We start from the raw sequence: 21752 nt of genomic DNA on the forward strand, positions 1-21752 counted from the left end.
AATCACCACATACACAAGCAATTCAAATTATGATAACCCATCCTATAAAACAAAAGGCAAAGGGTCCTTTAAAGACTAGAAGGAGGTTTGTCTATGAGGAGTGGAGCTCCTGAAAGACCTGTATGACACAATAAAGGATAGTCCGTGCAGAAACAGCCAAGCCTATTTGGAGAAGGCAGAAGAGTCCACTGTGTGAAACACTACGAGAAAGCTCTCCCAGGCTGCATGTGCTGAGCTGTGGAGAATGAACGGCCCGGGTGACGGGGGGCTGTGGAGAATGGCCCGGGGGGAAACGGCATACAAAAGGAAAGGCCAGGACAGCAACCAAGTGTTTCAAGAAAGGGTGGTGTGGGTGTTACAGTCTAGGACAGTCACTTGCAGGTCTGCAGAGAATGCAATGGCATGAAAGAATGTAAGATTGGGAAGCATCCAGACAACCAGTCAGAAGACTAACTAGGACAGGGGGTGTGTGGAGCAGAACGGCTGCAGAAAGACAAGAGTGGTCACTGGAGGCATGACTGGGTTTAAATCAAAGAATCCGTTTACGGTCTGAACACAAGGACTAAGAAGACAGGATGGTTTTGATAACTCTGGTTTAGCTTGAGCACTGAGATAGTCATGTTACTTACTCAGAGGTAAAGAAGAGGCTGGGCAGGCACCAGCAAGACCTCTGTAGGCATGTGACTCTTGAGAACCATGTGACAACTAAGAGGAGGTGGCCAATGCCTTACTCAGGTGTGCTCCAAGAAGAGTTTGAGCCACAAAGATGAACTGAAGTTATCATCACTAAGGTGACATTTGTAACAGCGAGAAGAGGACATTCTTTACAGAAAGTATAGCAGCAAGAGAGGAAGGCCTGGATCAAAGCTGGGTAGCAGTGAAGGACCCAATAATGTGGTAAGTAATCCCTGAAACTGTTGGGATGCGGAGGCACGAAGATCAGGAGCACGAGGCCAGCCTGGGCTATAGGAGACCCTGTCTCAAAAACAAAACAAACAAAATACACATATATATTGAAGTTAAAGATTTAATCAGCACGTTAAATAGAAAACTAAATACAAACAGAAAAAAAGGAAACAACTATAGATACAAGAAAAAAGTCACAAATAAAGCACAAAGAGACACAACAATGGAGAAGATGAAGTGACATGGAAGACAGAATGAGACAGTCTAACGTATCTAATCCAAGTTCCACAAGAAAAAAGACTGATAGAGAAAAAGTAATTCACTAAAAGATAATGGCTGAAAAGTGCCAGAACTGATACAAAATATTAAGCACAAGAGGGCATTAAAGGACTCAGTTGGTAAGGGGCTTGCTATCTCAACAACATGGAGATCAACCATGACATCAACCTCTGGCCTACATACACACATGTGCACAAGACCTGCTTGTGTGCAAATCCACATGAACACATGTACCACATACCTAATCCCTATCCACGCACACCTCCCCTCGTCTGTGTGCATGCACACAAAGTATTAACCAAAAGGAACAGTAAGAATATTGTTTGTTTGTAGACAGGGTTTCTCTGTGCAACCCTGGCTGTCCTGGAACTGGATCTGTAGACCAGGCTGGCCTCGAACTCACACACATCTGCCTGCCTCTGCCTCTCTAGTTCTGGGATTAAAGGCGTGCACCACAACTGCCCAACTAAGAATATCTTGATCGGCCTCATGAGAGTTAAAAAGAGAAGCATCAAGGAAGAAGAGGAGTCTAAAAATGAAGCCAGTGAGGAAAGAAGCTCATAAAGAATCCGACTAGCAGCCAACTTCTCGACGGGCCCAGTCAAAGCCACTTCAGTGCTCATTTATTATTCTGACAAAAACAGCTATCAGCCCAGATTTTAAAGGCCAATGAAAATATTAAGAAGTGTGAAATAAAGGTTCAGGCCATTAATAACAAAGTCAATCACTAATGGACACCCAACTAAAGCATATTTTACGAGTGAGCTACCTCTTTTATAGGTTTAAAAAAAGTCAGGAAAGGACTAGGAGATTGTACACTAAAGATAACAGGGTAGGAATTAGAAGTTGGGGGAACCACAAGAAACAAGCTAAGGTTTATGTGCATTGCTCAGAGGAGAATAAAGACAGTGAGTGGGATTCAGGTTTTGTTTCGTCCGTAAGTTAAAAGTTTAGGGTAGTCACTGTGAATGACAGGGGAAAACCTGGAATTTTTCATGAGGTTTGGGTGTGAGAAAGAGAAAGAAAAGAGAATCCATGCTGAAGGTATAAAGGATGTGATATTAAGGGCAGAACATTCAGCGACAGAAAACACCAGAGCATGCTTAAGGAATAGGAGCTCTAAGAAGCAAATGCTGGAGAAGGCAGAGGCCAGGAGGCCAGGACCTTGACGGGAGAAGTAATTCCCCTGTGGGAAAAGGAGGGCAAAGACTGAACTGTTCTGGTCTCAGTAGCGACCGTTCACGGCAGCACTGTACTAACCAATTCTCCTCCATATTCTACACATAGGAGAGAATTACACTGAATGTTTATTTTACTGTGATTTGTTATTTTTCCTCTACTATACTACTGTACTGTACATTATACTGGTAAATCGTTATGCTTTCAGCTTGTTGAAAGCTGACTCTGGGAACAAGGAGGCTCTCTTGTCTCCTCCAAAGTTTCCTGTCTTGGAGCAGGCTGGTCCCTTCATTCTGTAAGAAGGACAAAGGAAAACAGCAAGCAACTGACGGTATTAAAATCATTGTGTCCTTGAGGACAACTGGAAAGTAAATTATTTCCAAGCCAGGTTCCTACTGTTTATCCTACAGCACAAAAACACCTGCAGCAGGAAAGAGAAGGTGAAAAGCTCATCATGGAGATGAGCTCTACCCAGCCTGGGACTTTTGATCAGGAACCCCAGTTCCTGTTTATCTGTTTCAAGGTTTTCCTAGTCAGTTTCTGCTGGGTGACTGTAAATGGCTGAGTCACTATTTCTTCTTTTACTTGGAAGCCTTACCTAAGGAGACACTCTGCTCTGCCTAGGACACTGCATTGGGAACTCCAGCTGGCCTCAATGGAGGCTTCCCCAGTGCATTTCTGCTAATGTCTACAAGCCCTGGTTTGAGGTTACCTTTTGTTTGCTCTCACAATTGGGTTGCTCCAATCATCATTGCTGGACATTGTAAGGACCCAATTTGATGATGTTTTGCAATCTGCTACTCCCTATGTATTATTGTAATTTTGTCTGCTATATACTTAAAAACTCAAGTCATTCAAAACTGAAAGCAAAGCTATCAAAGATAGTTACACTGTTGAGAACAATCATAAGCCAAGAACTGCATAATATTACACTTTTTATAAAGGCAAGGAGTATTGTTGCATCTCCCAGACCTAGACTAATAATGCCAGATAAGCAGCAAGTGGTGTCAATAAACGGCTGTTAAAAATCAAACTTCTATTCTATTAGGGTAATAGACACCTTTCTTACAACTAAAACTGACTTCTTTCAACTGTTTCTTAAAAACCAGTGTTTGAATTAGAGGACTGTTTAGATTATGCACTTCTTGTGGTTTTAATGCTACTGCCACACTGCAGACCTTTCTATATCAAACAGATACTGGATCTGGAACTGTTAAGAACAAAAGTTTCAATGCTTGTGGTGTTTGCAAGAAAATTCTAGATAACACTGATGACTAGTTATAGTCTGTTTTTAAGGTAGAATTAGTTATTTCAAGTAATTTAAAATGCTCTACTCTCTCAAATACCTCTAGGAAACTGGGACATCAATTAAACTGTGGTTCTGATAATCCAGTATGTAGGGCACTGAAGTAATTTCTTTCACCAAATATAATTTCAGATAAAAAAAATTCTTCATAGCATTACTTAACAGCTACAGGAACAAATAAGTCATTTGAAAGAATTTTAAGTTCTATAAACCACATGGAATGTGTATCCTCTATTTCCAGATGATTTTAACTCTTCTGTGCAAATTGTCAATTTTGTAGCACAGAAAAATTTTCAATACATTTATGGATTAAAAAGGTGAAAAAGAACTGCATTTACCTTTTGGAAAGTAGATACAGGTGAAATAGCAAACATATTTCCCTCTCCAAACACCTCTGCCCAGTTCCTCTGAGACACTTTCATTCTGTTTTTAAAGTGGTATTCATTATCAGGATTGAAAGCCTAGATTCAAAGAGAACAGAGAAACATTACCTATTTTTATAGCAACATATTAGCATTAGAAAAGAAGATAAAAATACAGCCTTTGGTTCCTCCTCTAATGGAACTGTTTTAGAACACTGGCAAAACTCAGGCTCTGGCTAGTTCAGGCACGAAGACCTGGCACAGTGCTCCCCTGCCCCGCTGCTGCCATGGTAAGGGAGATGGAGCTAGCAGGGGGAGGGGCCTGGCTTCAGGCTAAGCAACACCAACACCCCTGAGTGCAGGGGCAGCTCAGGTACAGCAGATGACAGAAGTGGAAACAAGCAGGAAGCTGAGGAGAAAGGGAAGAGCTGAAGAAAAGGCAGAACCCCTGTAAATGTGTTTAAGACAGGAATAACTGGAGTCATCAGGGAAAGCTTCTGAACGTCTGTTAAAGCTAGAGAAGTACTTCTTCCAAACATGATGGCTGCTCTGCTGTTAAACTAAAAGGCAAGGACTCTGACAGCTAAGTTCATATTTTTCATGACAAAATGGTTATCATTTGTTATTAATTACAAGTGGAAGAGTAGCAAATTATCTTCAATTAAATCAAAACAAAGAGAGTAACATTTCATTTTCAAGATACTATACCATTGTAAGCACGCCTAGGAGACCAATGGGAATTGGATCCTGTTTTATTCTCTCTGCAACCAACTCTATTAGCAGCATCAGCATATTGTAGATTCCTTCATGAATTTCAGTACCCCACTTGTGAACAGCACTTGATGTCAGGAGCTACAAAAACAAAGGGGAATCCAGAGTCTAACTTGGAAAACAGACAAGAAACCCAGTTTAACCCAGTTTATCAAGTACATTTCAAGTAACCAAAAATGTATGACCAAAATGCCCTTGTGAATGCATATGGCTTTAAGATCAGTAACCGTGACCCAACTTCTTTAGTATCTCAAAGTCAATACAAAGTTTTGTTTTGAACTTTAATTTCTTTATATCAAAGCAGCTTGTTTAAATGCATTTTTTTTCAGGGTCTCTCTATGTAGCCCTGTCTGCCCTAGAACTCACTATGTAGACCAGGCTGGCCTCAAAGTCAACTGCCGCCTCTGCCTCCTGAGTGCTCACCCAGGCCCAGCATTAAAAACACCCCTTTTTAATTTGCTCTTCTGTTCTTCATTATTACTTCAGGAGACCAAGTAACACAGAGCAAGCAGCAACCTGACATCTATGGAAACTACTGGTTCCCAATTCAACAAAGTCATGAAATTCTCAGAGACATGGTCTTCATTATTATATTACAAATAATAAAAATATCTCTAATGATGGGTAATTTCTGCTCATCTCACTAAGATGTTATAAAGATCAAAAGATATAACAAACATGAGAGCATTTATAAATGTAAGGCATTATTAATATATGCTGGTAAGCTGTCAACATTAATTGGTGGGTCTGGAATCTAAGATATGGGTGATGTGTTTCAAGGATTCATACATATTTCCAATTTGCATTTTTCACATCTCAGAAAAAGGACTGCATCTTCCCACTAGTTGGCTAAATAAGAACTCTCAACATGAACAAACTTATAAATAACTAATTTACTGTGCCTTTATTTCCCTTTTTTTTGGTATGTACAAAGGTAATAGTTAACTTTTTAAATGGCTAAGCAAATCTAAAACAGCTCAAAATAATAAGATATTGCAATCTGTTTTTTAGGCATAAATATTAAATATAAAAAAAGGTCTATCATAAAATCAGAGCATGTCTTAGATTCATTAAAAATAAGAGAAATTGGACCCTTCAACTCTTCAGTCCTCAGGATGTCTAATTCAAGACTGACTCCAGATCAGAGAACGGGAAAATGAAGGACTACACGCAGATGTGTAGAATGGCTTCACAGGTATGCTTGTTTAGTTGGCTGGTGCTTTCTTTTTTAATTGGTGTTGGCTTGGGGACTTTGAGGGTTGATTTTTGAGGTTGAATCTCAGGTCAGGATAGACCCTAACTCTGAATCCTCCATTTTAGCTTCCCAAATGCTGGAGTTGCAGGTGTGTGCCACCAAGTTCTCCCTAGTTCCATGTTTCTGGAAGATTTCCCTTTAGAGGGAAAAAATTGTACAATAGAAACTCACTTTGGTCACACTGAAACCTGAAAAAAAAAAAATAAAGGTACCCTGGACAAACCCAGATCTCAATAGTTACAGAGAGGGACTTCAGTTCTGCATTTTCAAAACACCCATCAGCTCCACTGTTGGCTCAAATGAGCAAAAATCCAAAGGCTACATTTACATAAACTGCTGAGGCACCATTTTTCCCAAGATTGACTATATACTGCTCCTATACCTAAAGATCACACATTAAAATGAGGCACTGATTACAAGGCTTCATGGGATTTCAACAATAAAACGCACCACTCTATTGTCATCTCATTAGTTCACTTTTCACTTTGCTTTTTTTGTTTTTTTTTTTGTTTTTTGTTTTTTGTTTTTTTCGAGACAGGGTTTCTCTGTGTAGCTTTGCGCCTTTCCTGGAACTCGCTCTGTAGACCAGGCTGGCCTCGAACTCACAGAGATCCGCCTGGCTCTGCCTCCCGAGTGCTGGGATTAAAGGCGTGCGCCACCACCGCCCGGCCACTTTTCACTTTGAACATGAAGTTCTACCTTCTAGAAGAGGTGGGAGAGACAGGTAGCACCTTGTGTAGAAGATGGGCATAAGGTTTAATTAAACACAACCAGGCTCTGCAGCCAACTTGGATTACTTCCTCGGGCAGAACAAGCGGGTGGCAGGTGAAAAGTGAAGACTACAGAAGTAACAACAAAGCCCTTCCCTCCACCCTCCATGTTCTCAGCACCCTACCATCTACAAACGCTAGAGGCAGGAAGAGCCTCACACCAGGAAGTTCAGCTAGAGGAAGCAGCACCAAATCAATTAAATCCTGCCAAGTTTTCTGGGGGTGCACACAACTCTGCTGCTCTTCTGACTTAATCAAAGAAAGCATGCTTAATGTTAGGAAGGAGAGCCTTCTTCATAGTTCTAAACCATGAGAAAATTTAACTTTTGGGCATTCATAAAATTGAATCACACAATTCAGCATATCTGTGCTCAGTTTCAGAGAAAAACAACCAACCAGAATTTGACTGTTCATTATAATGCCATTATCAGCTAAGGGCATAATATAACAGCTCTCCCAAGCAGCTCTGTTCTGATATGAATGTTACACACCAAATATAAAACTCACTACAGAACTTTCTGGATCTGGAGCTCCTCAACCAAAAAGTTGTTTTCTTTCTTAAAGATATGTTTAATGTTTTATTTATGTGCATGTGTGTGTCTGTGTGTTTGTATCTGCAGGTGTGTGTGGATGCCTGTGGAGGCCAGAAGAGGGTGTCATGTCCTCTAGAGCTAGAGTTACAAGTATTTGCCTGACATGGGTGCTAGGAACCAAACTCTGGTCCTCTGCAAGAACAGTCAAGTTCATTTAACAGCTGAGCAAACTCTCTGGCCCCTAAAGGTTGTTTTTTAAACTAATAAGTTGTTTCCCATGACTAAATAAAACATGCATTTCTTTCTCTGTAAGCATATGCTCATACTATGACATATGTCAATGTATGATAAAGAAGCCTCATATTTTTAAAGTTGTTATAAAGAGCACGTTCTATTCAAAATTATAAAATGGTGAACAAATCCACATCTAATAACAAACCTTGATTCTAAATCATCTCCACCCAAAAGACAACTTCAAGAGATTTATCCCTTTCTTTCAAAGATTAAACCATTTTTGTTTCTCAAATTAACATTGTCATTGTTTAAGCCTTGAATCAGGGGAATTCATACCCAAGTGCATATGGGAATAACTGTTTACAAATACAGCATTTGTGTCACCGAGTTTTAAGATGAATACAAACTTCATCTATCTGTGAGTCTAGTGACTTCACTTGCATATTAGACAAAAATGAATGCAAAACCTTAAGTACAAGACAGTGGGACACTCATTCATCTATGCAGCTAAGGGCACTGAGTACTTGGTTTGGGCTAGGGAAGCAGCTATGTCTATGACACAGTCCTTTCTCTGTGAGGACTGCCTCAGGTCCTGAACAGGGAAGTAGGCTGAGTCAGGCTGCCTTTAGAAACACAAGCCTGTGGTCATTTGCACTCTGAAGAAAACTGCTGTCTGAGAGAATGCTGTCTAACAGAATGAGGAGCAGACCTACCACTCTGGTTTTGACAAGCAATGTTCTCATCTGTCATTTGTTTTGGGAAGAACAAACTTTTAGTTGTTTAAAATATGTTTCTGTCTTAGTAAAACAATAAACATAACGGTGCCCGAGCCTTAGGTACAGGGCTTGGGTCGTAACTGGGCTCTAGAACTCTGCATTTTGATTGGTTTCTGTAGTGGTCTCCACCTGTTACAAAGAGAGGTTTCCTTGAGAAGGGTGAGGACTGCACTTATCTGGGTAAAAGGACAAATATTTAGAATGTAGTTAGGGATTATGCTGGTTCAGTAAAGTGGTGGTTGTAGGTTGTCCTTCAAGATCCATGACTTCACTAGCTCTGGATTATCTGGCTAGATTTCCAGTACCAGGTATGATTTCCCTCGAGTGGGTCTTAAATCCAATTAGAGGTGTTGGTTACCATCAAGGTACATGAATAACTATTGCAACCCTTAGGGTTATGATGCCATGCTGGTCATTGTTGTGGTTTACAGGTGTCATAGCTGGGTAGGACTGCTGATTGCTTCCCTCTTTTGGAAGCTTGCATGGAGCCTTCTGCTACCAGAAAAGCTAGTCCTTAGGGAAGATGCACTCAGGTCAGAACCAGCACAGGGGCCTCTGAGCCCTGTTTCTGAAGTGCATAGTGTCTTCTTCAGTAGGGACTTAGCTCCACCTGTGTGGGGCTACCAAGGGTAATAGCAATAGCCTATAATGTTTTAAACAACCCTGGGTTTCTCATGGCTGCTGTTGAGATTTCTGTTAGATTGTCTAGGGCTTTTGCGAGGAGCACTGTCAACTCAGATGGTAAATTTTCATTTAAACTATATATGTGTATTTATACACCAACTTCTGTGTATAATAGGGTTTTTTTTTTTTAGATTGACAGTTAATAGTATGATTTCTTATGGACTTTTCAGACATCCTTACTCTCTTCCCTCTTTCTTCTGTATCTCTCTCCTCCACCTCCCTAATTAGAGGAGTCAGAAAGATTCTAAGAGCCAGTGGAACAGGGAGTCTGCTGTGAGACTGTGTCTCCTAGAAATGTCAGAAGTTATACCCATAAAGTCTCACCACATGGCTGCCTAGCCATGAGCTGAACAAGGCTGATGCCAACAGACATGCAAACCTGAAGAAGGTGGGAAGCTTCACCCCGCACGAAGAACTCCGACAACTAAGGAACCCTGAAAGCAGGAGAAATGTCTTCTCCAGGGAAGAGCACATTGATTGGTTACCCAATGCCAAATAGTCAGCCCTGAAAACATATGGACTGAGCACACTGTAGTTGTGTATTTAAGATATCTACCTGTCTTTCTGTCTGTCTACGTACCTATGTATCTAGACACTCACACACGTCCATCTATCTATCTATCTATCTATCTATCTATCTATCTATCTACACACACATATATGTGTGTATATATATATATATATATATATATATATATATATAACAACAACTAAAGAAAAGAGAGGCTATGAATTTCAAAGAAATCAAGGGGGAAGTACATAAGAGGGTTTGAATGAAGTATAAAGTAGATTTGGAGGGAGAAAAGAGGAAGGGAAATGATATAATTCTATTAATCTCAAAAAATTAAGAATTAAAAAAAAAAACCCATGAAGTGGCTATTTGGGTAATGAATACTAATTTTCAAAGTACCACAACCTGTAAGTTATATAATCTCCTACTATAATTAAATTAATCTATTCTTTAGCAATGAAATATTAGGAAGTAAGAATTAACCAAAGGTAAATGTAAATACTTGAATATAACAGAAGTAAATTATTGGTAAGTTTCAATTTCAGAGCTTATTTCATATTAGAGGATTCCTCAGTTGAACAAGATTCATGAACTGATTTTATGCATAAAATAAAAATCTAAAACTAAAACCAAAAGTTCAGCTACCTTTGCCCCTACCAGCAATCAAATCAGCACATTTCCTTACCTTTTTAAATGCCTCGGGCATACACCGCTCCATAAATCTTTTGCAGTTCTCATCAGACTCTGAAAGACCTTGGTTAGATAAATAAGAGGATATAACTTATGTAGATTTCAAGCTTTTTGTAGACATTGGATATTTGTTCCAAATCATACATATAGATCTTCATCACAAAACCTTGTTTCTTAAGCAATTATTAAAAGCTGATGCAGACATTCTGCTATATATATATAGTAGCAGGCTGAGAAATAATCATAGCATTCAACTAGACACTAATTAAAACTGAAATGGATGGTCTTATGTCTCCATGTCACAATAACTTATGTGACCTGATGAGATAAAACAGCAGCAGCTACCTAAACAGTCATTTATAAAAGCATAAATATTTGAAACAAATGCCCAAATTACTCTTCTAAAGCACGTAGATGAACTATGTAAATAAAACAAAGAGTTGTGTCTGTAACAACATATACAGCAAGTAATGGACACTAAGTGAATGGAAGAACCTACTGTAAAAGTTATTCACAGGAAGAACGCATTGCTTTTTAAAATCTTGTTTACATTTATTTACTGTGGAGGTAGGTGATGTATATATGTGGAGGTTGGGGAAAAACGTAAAGGAATAGGTTCTCTCCTTCCACCATCTGGGTCTCAGGATTTGAACTCAGGTTGTTAGACTTGGAGGCAAGTGCATTTACCTACTGAGACAATTAACTCCCTGGGTCCAAAATGCTTTTCTCTCTTAAACTCAGTAATGAATTTTACCACTGGGAACACTGATCAACAATTCTATTTTTCAGAACTCCTGCCTAGCATCCTAACAGACCCTTAATAAATGCCAGTGTCAGGAAATCAATACTACAGACCATAAGTGTCTGTTGGGGTTAAATCTAGGACTTGTCAAAGTATTTCCTTTGATGCATCTTACATTTAATCATGATTAGTAAACTATGCATTCTTCCCGTCTCCTTCCCCCTTCCTTCCCATTCTCAGGGAAGCACACTGCCAGAATTCTCCCTAGTCTTAAAGAAAAAGCTCTGAATTGAGCCCAAACTGAAAGTGCTCCAAGCTTCTAGGGAAAAGTTAACTTCAGTCTCCACAGCGCTCTTCAGTTACATTACAGATGCTCCTACTAGAATTGGAAACCAACAGCTGATTTAGTTAAAGCTTTTATCCCACAGGGGATGACAGAGACTGGGAAACAAATCACAGACAATGAGAAACACAAAGATGAAACTTTGTGTCCTGTAGCAAACATCTCAGGGATGACAGTGAAAGCTTACCAAGTCTTGCTAAGTAGGTAGAAGCCAAGAGACATTTGCCTAGTGATTCCTCTCGCTTGTATGGGATAGACCAATGATCAGTCAAAACACGGCTTTCCAGTTCATACAAATTTGTTGTAGGGAATTCAATTCCTTCCCCTGAGCAATTTCCATTTTCATCATTCTTCTGAGAAAAAAGGGAGAAGTATAAAAACAAACACTCCAGTTAGTGACCTCTCCAAATATTCAGAATTTAACACAGAACAGATACTTAATCAATGGTAATTATGTATACCAATAGTGTGGAGTGATCGTTCTCAAAACTACAACTTCACCAAAGAGCAGAAATTCTCAACTTACATTCTGATATCTCCATTCCCTCTCAGAGGTTATCATTTCTTCAAAAATGAATTCTCATTTTCTCATTATAAAACATTAAAACTACCACCATTGTCAGCCACACTGCTCTAACTTAACTTTCTAACTTCGAGGATAAACTTGAAGGAGGCATCTAATCTATTATCATCTCCTTACTTGACAAAAATTACTAATAATATCACAATCGGGATCCCAGAGTCCTTATCCCCACAAAATGACTGCTATTATGGTCATGACTGAACTTTACATTTACACACTTTTAAACCAATGACCATGTTTCAATCTTTCCCCAATACTTCTCAGGAATATTTGATCTTCTGCCTAACCCTCCTCTTAGAAAATTAGATTTTCTTCCCTTACCCATGCCTAGCTGTGACGGGTTTGGTTCCTCCTGCTGGGCCCCTCCTTCGGTACATCCTCCCCTTCTTAGCTACCAACTACTTGAGTCCCTCAAGCCTCAGTACTAGGCCCTCTTTTCTGTCCCAGGCAATCTCGGTGATTTACCTGCTCTTCAAATCTCAATTATAACCCACAGACAAACAGACAACTCACAAACTTCTTTTGGTTTATAAAGTTTTAAACGTGTGTGTGTGTGCACGCATGTGCTGATTATGGGCATGTCCATGTGGGTACCCAAGGAGGACAGAAGAGGACACTGGATTCCCCTGAAGTCACAGGTTGTCCTGGTACTCCCAATGTGTATGTCAGGAACCAAACTCTGGACTTTTGCAAGGGCAGCAAGAGCTCTTTAACAGCTGAGCTTTCTCACCATCCTCAGATGATTCATAAATTTCTATCCCCAGCAGACTCTTCTGACCTGCAGGCTCACAAAGGCAGAGGCCTATTTAACATCTTTTCCAATTCAATATGTGTCCCAAACCAAGTTCACATGCTTCTCCTTAATTCCAGTCCACTTCTCTTCTTTTCCATCCTGGCAAATGGCACATTTGTCTGGCAGCAAATCAGAATCCAGGAGACCATAGTTAACACTTTGTTTTCTAATCTCCATCCTCAAAAGCTAGTGATTATGCCTAAATTCCTTCATTGCTCTCAAATCCACACACTTCCGTCTTCATAGTCACCTCCTAGCCCACTTTACTCCTGGGTTATTTTACACATTTCCTAACCAGTGGGAGGAGGGGTGAGAAAGAGACCACCCATATAGCTTGCCATGCTCATCTTTAAAAGCACAAATCTAACATTAAGCACAAATACTTACTATTCTTAAAATCAGTTTTAAATGTTCTACAAGGCCTTGTGAATGACCTATCCTATCTCCCGCTCTAGCTTTCTGTTCTCTAGTTTCTCTAGGACCTACCAGCTTCTTGAGAGGCACAACACAGCAATACTTCTGGTGTTAGCAATGTGCTACTCTCTTGATCAAAAGATGACAATTATTTCCCTTGGCCTTGAAGTAGGGTGAGGCTTTGTGTCTCTGGCTGGATGTCCAAGCCTACGTCATGAAAAGGGAATAACCTCCTGGCTCTCTCTGGAATAGTTCCCTGGACTCTTTTGTTACCAAGATACACTATGTACTGAGGAAATCCAGGATAAATGAAGAGATCACCTATGTGTGTCCTGTCCAGTAGCTTCACTTGGGCCCCACCAGAGAGCCAGGCCCTGAAAGCCAGGGAAGGATCTCCCAGATTCGAACCTCTATCCATTGTCTTCAGCCTTAAGTCTTCCAGCTGAAGTCTCAGAAGTCACAGGGCAGGGACAAACTGTTCCATGGGGAGAAGTCTGAGGCTGTTTCCTGCAGAACCACTGTGCATAGTGCTATTTTATGCTACTACTCCTAATTCATCTTTGCCCTCTTAAGCCTACTTGACTCCTATACATACTTGTTTCTTTCCAAGAGACTCTCTAAAAGTTCTAAATGAGGCTAAATTTCACCCCAAAATTCATTCTTGCCATTCTGAAGTACTCCCTCATAACACTCACTACTCACAAATGTAATTTGACATTTATTTATGGGTTTTTTGTTTGTTAAATTTTTTGGGACAGGGTCTCACTAGGCAGCTCTGGCTGTTCTTGAACTCACAGACATCCATCCACTTGCCTCTGCCTCCCAAGTGCTGGGATTAAAGGAGTGCACCACCATGCCAGGTGGATTTATGATTTATGTTTGACCCCCACAAGACCAAGCTCCATGATGGCACAGACCTTGGTTACTTTTGATCCCCTTTTATCTCCAGAGACTAGTGCCTAAGTCAAAGTGGGTCCACAGTAAATACTGCTAAATGGGAATTAGCCATGCAAACAAAGGTGCAACTCGTAACAGGCTGAGGAAGACATGCCTTTCGTTTTCACCTTGCTAACCTGTAAGAGAACAATCAGAACCCCAGCTGTCTAAAACCTACTAGGTTTACTTGGTTTTTTAAAATCTAGTTTCAATCACTGCATAATTCACCCATGACAAAATAATGAAACCATTCCATAAAAAACTCTCTAACTTCAATAAAGGAAAACCCCACCATTATAAGAAAGAAATAACAAAGCACAAGAAAATGATTTTTCAATTCTGTATTAACGGTATCTAAAGGAATCTAACAGCATTTTCTAGACTGAACTGGTATGACAGTAAGTGGAAAAGCAGGAATGTATAAAAGAAAACGTAAATTGGGCAGTGAAATATGAGGGTGGCAAGTTAAACAGATGAGAATCATAATAAAAAAGCTGGGTGTGATAGTGCACACTTACAATCCCAGCACTCTGGAGAGAGGGTGGTGGATCTCTGTGAGTTCACAGTCATCCTGGTCTACATAGTGAGCTCCAGGACAGCCAGGAAGACTTAGAGACTCTGTCTTAGAGAAAGAGCCAGAGCCAGAACAAGAAGGGGGATGGGGAGGATAGATAGGGAAAACACTATTCATGTTGTATAACACCTTGGAAATACACAATTCATAAGTACTGTAAAGAAATAAATTTTTTTCTTAAAGGAACCTGAGGTAATATATCAAGTCATAGATGAAATCACATACTGTACCTGAGCCGTGTTGGAGAAAGATTTAAAAAGAATACCTTCAATGTCTTCAGCATTACAGGGTGAATGGTATTACCCCTCAAATGCATGTTCAAGTCCTCACTCTAATGGGAATATACGGCTGTCCCTCAGTGTCACCATGAATTAACACCAAGAAGCCCCACTCCCATGGATGCTCAAGACTTATAGGAAATGGTGTTCTACTTGCATATAATCCAAACATACCTTCCCATAAGCCTGAAATCATCTCTATTGTAAATCAATTATTTACAATACCTGATACAATGCTCATGCTATATAAACATGTGCGATTTTGTATTGTTTAGACACTAATAACAGGAAAATAAGCCTGGACATGTTAGTACAGACACAATTCTTTTTCAAATATTTCTGGTCTCTGAATGGTTGATTCCATGGATAAGGTCACTGTTATGAAAGTGAAAAAAAAAGCCCTGTATGATGGCTCATGCTTTTAAGCCTATCACTTAGAAAGCAGAGATAGGCAGATTTCTGAGCTCAAGGCCAGTCTGGTCACAGAAGGGAGCTCCAGGACTGCCCAGGCTACACAGAAAAACCCTGTTTTGGCAGGGGTAGTTAAAAAAAAAAAAATCTACAGAATGGGAGAAGTATTTGAAAATATGAAAAGGTACTTAATTCTAGAATATAGAAGAACAGCCGGGCAGTGGTGGCGCACGCCTTTAATCCCAGCACTTGGGAGGCAGAGACAGGCAGATCTCTGTGAGTTCGAGGCCAGCCTGGTCTCCAAAGCTAGTTCCAGGAAAGGCGCAAAGCTACACAGAGAAACCCTGTCTCAAAAAAAAAAAAAAGGAGAACTTAGGATTCAAGTTTCAAGTGGACGTTTCTCCAAAGAACATCGATGAATGGTAGGTACATAAAAAGATATTCAACATCATTAGTCATTAGAAAAATGCAAATCAAAACCACAAGATATTACTGTACCACATGCCTTAGGGCAGCCAAAAAATAGGTGGTAATAACCAGTATTGATGAGGATGTAGAAAACTGGAACCATCATATCTTGCTGATGATATTATAAAATGGTAGAGTCACTTTTGCAAGATAATCTGGAAATTTCTCAAAGATCGTTATTACAAAAAGATACAATAACTCCTCCCCTTGTTATATATCTAAGAGAAATGGAAACATATTCATACAAAACAACACAAATGTTCACAGGAGCATTATTAAAGGATGGGAACTTTCCAAATATGCATCAAAACTTATAATTTAATATAACATTACAAAGTTATACCCATCAAAGGAATATTTTTCCCTAAAATAAAAACATGGGTATATATTATGATATGAGTGAACTTCAAAACATTATGCTAAATCAAAGAAGTCTGACATGTAAGTCCATATACTGTACCACTCTGTTTCTATGAAATGTCCACAAGAGGCAAATCCATGGCCACACAGGACAGGTTAGTGACTGCTGGCAGATTGAGAGGAAGGAGGTGAGTGACTGGTAATGTGTATTATAGATGTGATGTTTCTCTTTTGTGTGATGAAAATATCCTGAAGTGGTTGTGATGGCACACACAACGCTGTGCACAGATACTTTAAAGGGAAAACTTTACGGCATGTGAATACGCCATTTTATCTCAATAAAATCATTAACAGAGCTAACAAATTAAGGATAGCGATTATAGTTCCTCAACCAAGAATTTCAAAACAGAGCTGAACTCTATGACCTGTAATAAAATATAATACCTATGACCAGTAAGACAGTTTTAAAACAGCATTTTAAAAACAGTAATTGGGGTCTGACATGTGAAAATAGCATGCAGCCTGCTAAGTAGTTAACATTTTCAGTCTTAAAAAAGGAGGGAATAAGAAGAGTTAGGGTGCATGCACATGATCAAGACATACTACACACATGTATGAAACTGTCAAAGACTAAAAGACGCTCTCTGGAAAAGGAGGGAAAGCCATGTGATGCACGAGTGCAGCACGCACTTGGAGGAGGCCTGCCAGCACGGGACAGGAGCTTCCCGGGGAGGACACAGTGGCGTGAAGCCGTCGCTAAGCTGGGTCAATGTTCTGAGTCATCAGTTTGAGTTGGGCCTGTTCTTGGCAAAAACTCTGTATTGAGCAAAAGAAAACACTCAAAGGAGTTGAGGACTGTCCTACCGTAACACAGTTCCCAACAGACATACATATGGGAGGCATTTAAGAAAAACTCAGGAATGTAGTACATTATTTTCTTATTAGACATCAAATCTAAACGATAAAAGTAACAATAACTACTCATTCTAAGTTGATTAGAAATAGTTTATTGAAAGCTTGTTATGTTTCAGACTTAATACTACACAAAGGCAATTCTTGTCTTTATGGGGCAGGGTATATATGAGTTGGGGAATGGACAAAAGGTGGGGGTAAGCAAGCCTAAGAACTGAGGGTCCCCTGGGCAGAAGGCACAGACTACATTTCAAACCGGGAATACTTTATTTTTCAGAAGTAGCAATACCTCAGTATTTTTAGATTTTTATTTATTTATTTTTTTAATTTACTTACTTTTATTTTATGTGCATTGGTGTTTTGCCTGCAGGTCAGATCTTTGAGTTACAGACAGTTGTTAGCTGCCATGTGGGTACTGGGATTTGAACCCGGATCCTTTGGGAGAGCAGTCAGTGCCCTTAACCACTGAGCCATCTTTCCAGCCCTCAATTTTTATTTTTTTATATATGAAAGGATATCTTATTTAAAAAATATATTTCCTTAATTTCACTTAAAACTAAAAATTACTTATTTTTAAAAATGATTTTCCAATGCTTAATAAATCCAGTGTTTGTTAGAAATGCACAGTTCTGATACTAAGGCAGAGGGAAATGAGCCTCCCAACGACAGAATGACCCCTTTAACTGACAAAAATCACTAATGATAGTAAATCTGTAATCAGTCACCTAGTAGAACAAAATGCACATGAGCTCATGGACACATTATAAATGTGCTTCTAAATTGGCCAGTTTGGAATTAAAATCAAAACGATGAACATTGCTATATATACATACATCTTAAACTGTTTCCTAAACATGCAATTAGCTCATTACTACAGATATAAAAAAAAGTCTAGTTCCTATATTTGCTGGAATCTGAACACTAAGGCAATTTAAAAGGTGATTGTCACTTTATCTGTTGGCAAACTGTCCAGACTAAGGGACATTATTTTCTTATGTTACCACTGTGTGGTATGACTCTCCTGCCTCTGAGGTCAGCAAAGACACTTATATTTAGCATATGGATTCTGAAAGAAATTTGTGTCTGCATAACTTCTATATTATAAATTGTAATTAGCAATGGCCATGTGAGTTGTAACTCATTATCTACAAACTTGCCTGTTTGAAAAAGGCAAATGAACCAACTTAAATGGAGGCAACATCTTAACTGGGGGCGGAGTTACACAAATTTACTTGACATATACCAACAAACTTTTAAATTACTATCATAACTTTAGTCTTTATTTAGGAAGCCATCTTTGTAGAGTTAAAAATGAAACAGCAGCTGGCTCCAGAACTTGCCCAGGGTGCGTTATTTAGAAGTCAACACCCCTTTGTTGAAAAAAGCAAGTGAAATCTACTTGAGGAGGTCCTGGTGCCTGCTAGTAAAGAGATAAGCTTCCATCAGCCCATTTCCTGAACAAACACACATAAGGATTATTTGAATTAATGGAGAAAAGACTGCCAATGCTGCTCAACATTTATTTTAATATTAAATTCATTTACTAAACTATCCATTAGCAAACAATGTAGTAAAAAAAAAAAAAAAAAACTTTGAAATTTTTAACCAGGTATAGAAAGATGAAGATGGCAAAATTTCTCCACGATGACTTTAAATAATCTGTCTGTAACTTAAAGAAGACTACTACATCCCAATGGCTTAAAACATGAAAACCATTAACCTTTGATTCCAAGTTACTGATTTACAAAAACTTTCATAAAATCTTAAGATTGTCCACTTTATTTATAAACTATTTTCCAAAGCAGTTCAATTGCCTACAGGTTGTTGTTATTTCCAGCTACAGAATAATTCCTGAAATATTTCTTCCTGGAAAAATAAAGAGTTGATGGACAAGTCAGGGTAGGCAGTCCCCACACCAGCACACTGTCCCAGGATGCTATGCAAACTAGTTTCCCAGAATGCCTTTGCACTCAGTGTTATATTCATTAAGTTTCCTACAAACACTGACATTTTGTCTGGTGCTTGCATTAACCCCTGATGGTTATCCGTGTACTCAGAAGTTATCTAATTCAAAGGCACATATATAATTTCAAAGCTCAGGAATAAAGCGGCCGGCAGTAATTGCAGTTAGTGACTGGAACCGAAGGGCCTTCAGTTTGAAGTTGGCAGGAGGAGGAATGGTATGACAAAGGAGACTGAGGCCAATTGAGAGGAGAGCAGAGTGAGCGAGCAGCAAGGGGAAAGTCGCATACCCAGGGAGTACTGAGCTACACACACTAATTCAGAGCAAACAAACTGGGCTCAGAGGAGACACGTTACTCAACCAGAGTCTCACTCCTTACAGTGCCTTGCCTATAATAACTGTCATTCATATGTTTAGATTAGACAAAAGTTTGTTGTGGCTGGGAGTGGTGGTGCATGTCTTTAACCGCAGCACTTGGGAGGCAGAGGCAAGCAGATCTCTGAGTTCAGTTCCAGGCCAGCCTGGTCTACAAAGTGAGTTCCAGGCCAGCCAGGGTTACACAGAGAAACCCTGTCTCGAAAAACAACCACACAAAAATGAAGTTGTGTCCAGTGAAATGGCTCAGTGGGTGAAGGTGCTGCCAACCTGCCAGCCTGAGCTTGATTCTCGGGTGCACATAGTGGAAGGGGTGAACTCACTCTCCCAAGCTGTCCTCTGCCCTACACACACACACACACACACACACACACACACACACACACACACACACACACACACACACGAGTAAATACATGTAATAAAGAAAATTTTAATTAAAAACAAAAAGTTTAAATTTCAGTCCCCTCAGACCTAAGACATGCGTAACAAATTTTCCAGTTTATCCCTGGACAGGTGGAAAGGCAAGGTTTCCAGAGTACCACTCCAGAACCCAGGTAAATGTTTTCACAAGGGGCAAGCAAGGTGCTGGAGGGATGGCTCAGTGGTTAAGAACACTGACTGCTCTTACAGAGGACCTGGGTTCAATTCCCAGCACCTACATGGCAGCTCACAACTGTCTGTAACTCCAGTTCCAGGGGATCTGATGTCCTCTCCTGGCCTCCACAGGCACCAAGCATGTGCTGTGGATATCGTTCTGTATAAATAAAACACTGATTGGCAGGACTAACAGAGAGGAGAATTAAGGGAACAGGAAGGGAAAGAGAGACACTGCCAGCCACCGCCATGACAAGCAGCATGTGAAGATGCCGGTAAGCCACGAGCCACATGGCAAGGTATAGATTTATAGAAATGGATTAATTTAAGATATAAGAGCAGTTAGCAAGAAGCCTGCCACGGCCATACAGTTTGTAAGCAATATAAGTCTCTGTGTTTACTTGGTTGGGTCTGAGTGACTGTGGGACTGGCGGGTGAGAGAGATTTGTCCTGACTGTGGGCCAGGCAGGAAAACTCTAGCTACAAGCATGCATGTAGTACATAGACATAAATGCAGTCAAAAACTCATACGTGTAAAATAAAATACTTGAGAAATCTTTTTCAAGTGCAGACAGGATGGACATGGCTGCTCATCCTGCAGTACCAGCTCTGAGTGAGCTTCAGGACAGCCTGGCACACGGAGTGAGACCTTGTCTCCAAACCAAACCCAACAAAACCACAAACAAGCAAGCAAACTGAAATTTATAAAATGTCCCTACAATCAAGATCTGGGCATGAGAGGATTACCAATTAAAATCTCTTTTCTTCCAAAGCATTAGTATTTTTTTTTTTAACTAAAATGATATAACATTCTTGCTAAGAGGTTATCTAGCATAGGCAGCTGGCATTTGTTCTTAATTTTGGTATAATTTCATTTTCTAGGTATTCCTAAATGTGGATTCTGTCACCAACACTTGATAACTTTGTGACCTTAAATAAGGTCCTGAGTCTCTCCTGTGTGCCTTAGTTTTCCTCAATGAGAGACAGGGACTAGGATTACTACACAGCCAAGACTCCAGGTAGCAAGCTGAGGAGGCGACAGGAGCACATCATATAGCAGCCCAGCCTTTCTTCAGGCTGCTGGTAACTGTTCTCTCTCAGATGGACTGACTAGCCCTGGTGTCCTAAAGTTACTTCAAATGTCCCACATCCTACAAGAACTAATAGTTCTGCCTGGAATCTGTTTCCTTCCTCCGTCTCCTTCCCTCCTATGGTGGTGTGAATGAGAATGGCCCCCATAGGCCCATATATTTGAATGTTTGATTCCCAGTTAGACTATTTAGGAAGGATTAGGAGGCGTGACCTTGATGGAGGAGGTGTGTCACTGGGGGCGGGGATGGACTTTCAGGTTTCAAAAACTGGTGCCAGGTCCAGTATTGCTCTCTGTCTGCCTCCATCTTGTAGATCAGATGTAAGGTCTCAGCTACTGCTTCAATGCCAAGCTTGCCTGCCTGCCACCATGCTTCCCACCATGGTGATCATGGACTAACCCTCTAAAGCTGTAAGAAAGCCCCCAATACTTCCTTTTATATGATGCCTTGATCATGGTGTCTCTTCACAGCAGTAGGACAGTGACTAAAACACTTCCTAGTCTCGAAGAGTTTGTGAAATTTTCCCAACCAACTGGTCACCTCACCATCTCAGAACTCTCAACAGTTCTTTAACACGGCTTTAGCTGAAGACTTTCACATGCTGCTTAGATTGATACAACACTCACGTAACTGCCATCCCTTGGGCCTGTGCCTTT

General features: G+C 40.1%; 1 protein-coding gene across 3 annotated transcripts in view; it reads right to left on the reverse strand.

The window, feature by feature from the left end:
- The window catches only part of Usp24 (ubiquitin specific peptidase 24), a 141866-nt gene that overhangs the window by 100561 nt on the left and 19553 nt on the right, over positions 1–21752 (reverse strand). For 2 of the 3 annotated variants that reach the window (XM_052718724.1, XM_052718722.1), the window contains exons 2-5: positions 11529–11694; positions 10252–10319; positions 4741–4884; positions 4009–4131 (exon numbers count right to left, since the gene is read on the reverse strand). In XM_052718724.1, the coding sequence (XP_052574684.1) occupies positions 4009–4131; positions 4741–4884; positions 10252–10319; positions 11529–11694 (501 nt within the window). The remainder of the gene's footprint in view (positions 1–4008; positions 4132–4740; positions 4885–10251; positions 10320–11528; positions 11695–21752) is intronic. The other variant, XM_052718723.1, reaches the window with a different exon arrangement.

The sequence above is a fragment of the Peromyscus californicus genome, unplaced genomic scaffold (assembly GCF_007827085.1).
Source record: "Peromyscus californicus insignis strain IS unplaced genomic scaffold, ASM782708v3 Scaffold_5__1_contigs__length_169319896, whole genome shotgun sequence".
Lineage (NCBI taxonomy): Eukaryota > Metazoa > Chordata > Mammalia > Rodentia > Cricetidae > Peromyscus > Peromyscus californicus.